The 7,837-nt window shown below is 55.8% G+C and overlaps 1 protein-coding gene across 1 annotated transcript; it reads left to right on the forward strand.

Annotated features, from left to right (window-relative positions):
- Positions 1–3,493: 3,493 nt before the first annotated feature.
- Positions 3,494–6,142, forward strand: RABAC1 (Rab acceptor 1). The gene is made up of 5 exons (XM_084905307.1): positions 3,494–3,668; positions 3,941–4,153; positions 4,589–4,686; positions 5,730–5,831; positions 5,909–6,142. Exons 1-5 carry the CDS (start codon positions 3,613–3,615, stop codon positions 5,995–5,997), a joined length of 558 nt encoding a protein of 185 aa, XP_084761433.1. The 5' UTR covers positions 3,494–3,612; the 3' UTR covers positions 5,998–6,142.
- Positions 6,143–7,837: the final 1,695 nt, after the last annotated feature.

Genomic DNA, 7,837 nt, shown 5'->3' on the forward strand with positions numbered 1-7,837 from the left:
ATCAGACCCAAAACTTGGGTATGTGCCCTGATCGGGAACCGAACCTGCTACCTGTCGGTATATGGGATGACACTCCAACCAACTGAGCCACACTGACCAGGGCTCTCTCTCTTTTTACTGAGATAAACTCTCAAATAGTGAAGCGCACAAATCTTAAAGACACAGCTCAACAATGTGAAAAACCACCCCCACGCTGTACACCGGGCAGGTGTGGCTCCGCTGGCTGGAGCATCATCCCTTAGGCCACATCGTCGTGCGTCACTGGTAGCCTTCTCTTCTGCATTGCTGTGTGTTTTCCACTGTGTGACTCACAAAACGTGTCCGTCTGTTCTCCTGTGGATAGACACTTGGGCTGTATCCCTGTAGAGGGCTATTGTGATCGGTGCTGCTAGGAACAGGAACATTCTGGTATTGACACATCGGGTGGCTGCATAGCAGAGAGACTACTGGTCATGGGGTGGGCTCTGTTGAGCTTTCACTGAAACAAGTAGCAGGTTCGGTTCCCAGACCTTCCCCAAAGCTCTTGTGCCATTTTGCATTCCAATGGTGCCCGGAAGTTCCATTTGCTCCACATTCTTGTCAACACTTGATATAGTCAATCTTTTGAATTTTAGCCATTCTGGTTGGGCAGGTACACCACTTCCCTTGAGGCAGCCATTCTAACACAGCCCCGAGATGTGAGTCAGCGGAGGGGCTGGGGCCAGGAGGCTAAGAGCTCACAAGGGCGAGTGAGTATGTGCGCTGCACAAAACAGTGCCGAAGGGGTGCCTGAATCAGGGGTGGGGATGCATGAACCCAGACCTTTCCTAGGGAGGCTGCAGAAACGACTTCATTCATCAGGTACCAGGTAAGAAATGCTCCCGCTGAAACCGGTTTGGCTCAGTGGATAGAGTGGTGGTCTGCGGACTGAAAGGTCCCAGATTCTATTCCGGTCAAGGGCATGTGCCTTGGTTGTGGGCACATCCCCAGTAGGGGGGTATGCAAGAGGCAGTTGATCGTTGTTTCTCTCCTATCGATGTTTCTAACTCTCTATCCCTCTCTCTTCCTCTCTGTAAAAAATCAATAAAATATATTAAAAGAAAAAAAAATGCTCCCAGAGATGAGGGGGTGGGGGGGGAAGGGGACTTCCTTGAGGTCACACAGCAGGGATATAACCCAGGTTTCTGATGACCTGTATGTACTAAGGTCTTCTCACCCTCCCAGCTCTTCTTCCTCTGAGGATCCAAGAGGCAGGAAGGAGACCTCAGGCTATGAGGCCAAGGCCCACCTCCCACAGTCTTCTCAGGCGACCCCCTCACCTCCCAGCGTCCCCCTAATTCAGGGCCGCCTGCCATAGGTCTCCTCTCTCAAGGACCCGATCTCACACAATCCCCTTGTCTCAGGGATTCTCCCGTCTTTCACAGTCTCTCTCTCTGCCTTGGGGCCCCGCCTCCCACAATAGCTGTCTCAAGGTCTCCCCTTCCACACTGCCCCCGGGACAAGGCCCATCTCCCCAAACCCCTGACTCAAAGTTTGATCCAAAGTTCCCCCCATGCCTTGTGTAGAGGCCTCGCCAACAACGTCCTGGCCCCTGGACCCCACTACCGTCCATGGCCCATGCTGTCCAACATCCGCAGGCCTCTGCCGATTGTGTCCTCTGCTCAGAGCAAGTACTGGTGGGTGAGGGAGTAAAATCGCTTTCATTGATTCCTGTAAGGCACTCCAACAGCTCTCATCACAAAAGTCAAATCCAAATTTCCCCTGGCAGGCCATGCGAGCAGGCAGCTACTCTGGGCCTCTGCCTCCAGCTCTGCTCCCCAGCATTTACCTTCCTCTTGGGGGCTCTTTCGCTGGTGACCCCTGCTGCCCACACCGCTTTGAACTCGGTGCTGCCCCATTAACACTCTGGGCTCCATGTACACTCGCTGTCTTTCTTTGCTTTCTTGAAGCCAAGTGGGAAACCTGAACAAGACTGACCAAAAGCTGGGGCTGATAAGCAGAGACAGCCAATTGGGTCCACACAGTGTGGCTCCTTCAGCTTCAGTTTAGGACCCTCCTCAGGGGCCCCCTCCTATTGCCCCACTGGCCCCTTTGGCAGAGGGATGTCCCCCACCTCCTGGGAGGGCCCTCCAACACCCTTCTCCCAGCTCCTCCTGGGTAAGAGCAGGGGTAGAGGCCCCTTGGGGGCAGGTGCTTCCTGCCTCCCAGATCACCCTGTACCCGTGCCAAGTTGATCGTGTGAAGTTTGTGTCTAATTCTCCGGCTGACTGGCTCTTTGCCACTTCAAAGCCCAAACCCCCAAAAAAGGATATGGACCTTGGAAAACAAGAATTGGGGTGAAGAGTCACCTGGCTATCCCTTGTGGGAATCCAGCCTTGAAAAGTGAGGCCCTCAGTCCTGGCTTTCTGACACTTCACACACATTCTTGAGGCTGTTTTGTGCACCCTTTAGAATGCCAGTCATTTTCCCACAGCTCACTCAGAGGCAGGGTAGGGGCAAAGACTGAGAGAAACACAAGGATGTGGGAACTAGGGAAAAGAAAGACCCAAGTCTCAGATTTTGGGATATCCAAGAGGCCCGCAGCCCTTAATAGCTTGCTGTTAAATTTGAGGAGGCTGGACTCTGGAAATAACCATAGCATGCTAGATACTCTAGTAGCAATAACACCCACTATCATTTATTGAACTAAAGGTCAAGACTCAAAACACTTCACATGGACCACGTAGCTGAATTATCACAACCCCGTTGAGTGTGGGTACTGCCAGGGTCCTCGTTGTCCAGGGGAATCCACTGAGGGTCAGGGAGCTAATGAGGTCAACACAACCTGGATTTTCACCTCTCACTTGGCTCTTTTGGTTATAACAACTCCCTTTTTAAAAATTTCAACCTTTTCCCTTTCCCAACTTCCCTCTTCCTACTCACGGAGGTGGTGGTGGAGGGGGATGGGAGAGGAGGGTGTTTCTAGATTCCTAGTCCTAAACTGCTCATCTCTAGGAGCCCAAAGGTTGTAGGGGAAGTTTTTCTCCCCACCTCAGATACTACTTCCAGCAACCATGACCCTCTAACTAATCTCTGCCTCTTGAGGAAGGAAGTAACAAGATTCCTATGAATTCTCTACAGTCACACTGTTCAAAACGTGGTCCTTGCACCAGTAACAACAGCATCACCTAAGAACTTCTAAAAATCAGACAAATGGGCCTCACCCCAGATCTGCTGAATCAGTGTTTTTATGAAGTCTCCAGGTGTTTCGTATGCCCTCTAGAGTCAGAACGACAGTGCTACCCGGTCCTTACTGTACCTAACACCTGCTTCAGCCTTTGGAGCTCCCTTAATGGCCACTAGTGACAATCTTCCCGATGCTCCATCCCCCGACTTCTGGAACTACAACTCCCACAATGCCCAGAGGCGCGCGCCGTTACTTTACGCGACTATGTTTCCCAAGATGTTTTGCGAGCCAGACCGCCATCATGGAGCCCACCCTCCCCGACATCAATAGAACTACAACTCCCACAATGCTCAGCGACAGAACGGTGCCACGTAGGCTCTGCTGGGTGGGGCCCGGATCCCGAGGGGCCGGCGGGGTCCGCAGGACCCAGGGCTCGTTACAGCGGTCCTACCCTTCACGACGCAGACATGGCAGCCGAGAAGGACCAGCAGAAGGATGGCGAGGCAGAAGGGCTGAGCGCCACGTGAGCAGGCCGGGTGGAGCCCCCCTGATCGAGACCCTTCCGGGCCCTCCGTCTCCCTCCTCCCTCGGGTCCCAGGAATCCAGGCCCCCGGACACTAGAGTCTGGGCCTCTGGTCTCCTCTTAGAGGCCTTGGAGTCTGGGCCTTCAGCCCCTTCCCCTAGCGTCCGGGAGTCTTGCACCCATAGCCCCCAGAACCCCCGAGTCGGGCCTCCGCAGCCTTCTTGGGCTGGGGGTCCGGCTCCCACTGACCTGGCCCTGCCCCCGCCCCCCAGGACGCTGCTGCCGAAACTGATCCCCTCCGGCGTGGGCCGTGAGTGGCTGGAGCGGCACCGCGCCGCCATCCGGCCCTGGGGCGCCTTCGTGGACCAGCGGTGCTTCTCGCGGCCCCGCAACCTGGGCGAGCTGTGCCAGCGCCTCGTACGCAACGTGGAATACTACCAGAGCAACTATGTGTTCGTGTTCCTGGGCCTCATCGTGTACTGCGTGTGAGTGCCTCCGCCAGGCCCGCCCGCCCCGGCCCCGCCCCGCCCCGCCCCGCCCGTCCGGGCCCTCCCGCACCCTCCCGCACCGGCCCCTCCCTCACCGGCCAGGCTCCGCCCCCACCGGCCAGGCCCCGCCCGTCCACCCGGGGACTCCCGCACCGGCCAGGCCCCGCCCCCACTGGCCAGGCCCCGTCCCCACCAGGTCTTGCTGGTCGGTCCAGCCCTCAGTGCCCAGGCCCTGCCCCCAGGGGATAGCTCTGCTTCTCTTTCACCAAAGATCTGGTCCCTGCTTCCCAATCAGCCTGTCTAGTTTGACCAAACGTGACCTGAACTTGCCAGACCTCAGGCACATAGCCGCCATCCGCCCGTGTAGAAGGTCCGTGTCCCCCCTGGGTGGGCCATCTCCACCTGCCTGACCGATGCCTCCCTGTCCCGCAGGGTTACATCTCCCATGCTGCTGGTGGCCCTGGCCGTCTTCTTTGGTGCCTGTTACATCCTCTATCTGCGCACACTGCAGTCCAAGCTTGTGCTTTTTGGTGAGAAATCCCCTGCAAATGGATCCCTAGGCCCTCAAATCCAGGTCCCTTGGAACAAAAGCCTTAGAACCCAAACCCAAGTCTGCCCACGCCTACATTGACCCCAGTCCCCCCCCCCCAAAACCCTAAAATCTCAGACGCACCAGATGCTCCACTCAGTCTCAGCCACCCACATTTTTATTCCCCAGACTTAAGATAAGATGCTTAGAACCCACTCTCCACCTAGCTGCTTAAACCTCTTTGAGGAAAGCATCAGCTTGTATATACCAACACTGGACACCAGGTGGCGACGTGGCGCTGCCTAGATTTGTCCCCATCCCTGTCCTGTCTCTTAGGGTAGGATCAGAAAAATCTTGAGGGGGAGGCTGATGTGGTCCCATACCGGCACCAGGCACTATTGGGAAGAAAGGGGCCTGAGTCCCTCTGTGGGGTGCTCAAAGTTTGGGGTGGGGATAGGGAGGAGTTGGGATCTGATAGGCAGGTAGTCCTACAGGGGCCTGCAAGTTATGTGCGTGACAAAGCTGGGCCGGTGGAGAGGATGGTGGGCAAGCACCGGGTGTGGAGAAGAAGCTGGGGCACAGCCTCGACCTGGTGTCAGCTGCTGCCGCCCGGGGCCTGCACATCTGTTCTAGTCTGCCAATAAGCCAGAAACCTGTGCTGTTACATGACGTCGTTTGGTTTCTCTGTCAGCCTCAGGTCAAATTCTAGGGGGACATTGTGCATTTACAGGTCAGGCGTGGCCCTTGGGCCACCAGGTTGAGGCTCCTAGTCTGCGTGAGAGCAGGTTGGAGCGGGAGACCCTCGTCTGGGGGCGTGGGAGCCGGGAGCTTCCCAGAGGAAGTGGGTGGGAGGCGGGGGAGGGGCTGGGGAAGGTGTGCTGTATTCTGGCAGACAGTGAAGACACTGGAGCCACGGTCGGGCCTGGGCTTGGAAGGCCTTGGCATGAGGAGTGTGGGTGATCCTGAGGCTCCCACCGGACTGTTGGGGGGCACTCAGGGTTACTCTGGGAGAGAACAGCTGCCCCAATGCTGTCTACCCCCCAGGCCGAGAGGTGAGCCCAGCCCATCAGTATGCTATGGCGGGAGCAGTCTCCTTTCCCTTCTTCTGGCTGGCTGGCGCAGGTTCGGCCGTCTTCTGGGTTCTGGGTAAGTACAGGGTCTGGGGAGTGGGGGTGGGAGGTGGGGACCAGGAGCAAGGCCTTGAACTTTCCATTTCTCTGCAGGAGCCACCCTTGTGGTCATTGGCTCCCACGCCGCCTTCCACCAGATCGAGGCCGTGGACGGGGAAGAGCTGCAGATGGAGCCAGTGTGAGAGAGGTGTGCCAGCCTCCAGAGCCAGCTGCCCTCCCCTGCCCCTGCCCGCACAGCTCTGCCCCTCCAGCCAGCAGCCGCCTTCCCATCATAAGCCCAGGGGACCAGCTTTGGAAATAAAGCTGTGGTAGTTGTCATTCAGCACATACCATGCTCTCCCTGGATATTTTGTGGGTCTGTGCGGGGTGATGCTGGGAAACCTCAGAGACGAGGCAGAGGGGGCCTGCCGATCGGGGAAGACAGTAAGCAAGGTAAATAAGTAAAATATGCGAGCATGGCCATGGTGGCAAGTGGAGGGAGGAGAAAAGAATTGGGAAGGGAGACTGTGCCGGGGCTCCCACAGTTGATGATTCACTGGGAAGACGCTTGCTCAGCTGTGGGTCATTGTGAAAAGATACAAAGCAAACTGGGCAAAGGATAAAGGCACACGGGCGAAGCGGAGAGGAAACCAGGCACAAGCGGAGGCACAGGGTGTGCTCCTTCCTCCAGCGCAACCTGGGGCAGCACGTGGGGAGGGCTGCGGGAAGCCCTGAGCGTCGGTGCCAGGCTTTCCCCTGGGGCTGGCACAGAAGCCTCTGTCTGACACGGACCCACGTTCCAGGCTCCCAGGAGGAAAGGCGTGTTCCGCATAAACAGCAGCATTTGCACAAACCGTTTAGCCAGTGAGCCACTCGTCAGGGGATGGTGGGAACTGTCCTGAAACCAAGTTCCCAGGTGCCAGCCAAGGGCCAGCTCCACAGGCAGGCCGCTCTAAGGACAGCTGTCTCGGGCCTGCTATGTTAACGGCGTAGAGAACGTTCTGGAGTGAAGACCCAAATAGTGAGGGAGCAGCTGCAGATCCTCGGGAGGAAGGATGTTCTGGGCAGAGGCCCGGGGGTGGCAGTGTTTCGGAGGTCAGGAATGGGGAGAAGGCCGGTGGCTGGAGCAGCTGAGCTGGGGAAATTGGGAGCCTGATCCTAGCCTGTTTGGCTCAGTGGATAGAGCATTGGCCTGCAACTGAAGGGTCCTGTGTTTGATTCCAGTCAAGGGCATATGCCTGGTTGTGGTTTGATCCCCAGTAGGGAGCATGTAGGTGGCAGCCAATCAATGATTCTCATATTTCTATCTCTCTCCCTCTCCCTTCCTCTCTAAAATCAATTTTAAAAAATAAAAAAGAAATTGGGAGCCCTGCAGGCTCTGGTTTTACTCTTGAGACAAAAGGGGACAGGAATTGCTTCTCGCTGTAATGTGGAGACTATCGTGGGGAAGTACTGACAAAAGGGGGAAGCATTAGACAGATATGACAACAATGTGAGGGGGCAGAGAGGGCCTGAAAAGCTCTCAGTTGGGGCTGATCCCAGAGGACTCTCCGAGGAGGTGACATTTCAGTGAGCCCTGAGGGACATGAGCTAGCCACCGGAAGGGCTGAAGGGAGGGTCCTAAGCAGAGGCATGGCCTCTTCAACATCGTATCATCACAAAGCTCATGTTCACCACTGACCCAGCAAATGTTATCAAGTGCCCATTGCGGACCCAGCATCATTTTGGAACCCTGTCAGTCACGAGAGCCACCAGCCACATGTAAGCTATTGGGCACCTGAAACATGGCTGGTCCCAACTGAGACGTGTTGTGAGGGTAAAACAACAGATTTCAAGGACTTAATAGGACAAACGTGTAAAAAGTCTCAATCTTTCATATTGGATATGTACTGGAAGGATAATACATTAGATATACTAGTTTAAATTGTTTTCTCCTTTTACATTTACTTTTCATAATCGGTTAGAAGCATATGAAAAGCTACATTTGTGGTTCAGATTCTGTTCCTACTGGACTCGCTGGCCAAGATGCTGGGGAAGCGTCAG

Source organism: Pipistrellus hanaki, assembly GCF_964339955.1.
Source record: "Pipistrellus hanaki genome assembly, chromosome: 15".
NCBI lineage: Eukaryota > Metazoa > Chordata > Mammalia > Chiroptera > Vespertilionidae > Pipistrellus > Pipistrellus hanaki.

Excerpts from the sequence above, each read along its gene's own strand:
- RABAC1 (XM_084905307.1), top strand. The coding sequence starts at position 3,613 with ATGGCAGCCGAGAAGGACCAGCAGAAGGATGGCGAGGCAGAAGGGCTG. Across the intron at positions 4,687-5,729 it reads GTCCAAGCTTGTGCTTTTTG|GCCGAGAGGTGAGCCCAGCC; the intron begins GTGAGAAATCCC and ends TCTACCCCCCAG. Across the intron at positions 5,832-5,908 it reads GGCCGTCTTCTGGGTTCTGG|GAGCCACCCTTGTGGTCATT; the intron begins GTAAGTACAGGG and ends ATTTCTCTGCAG.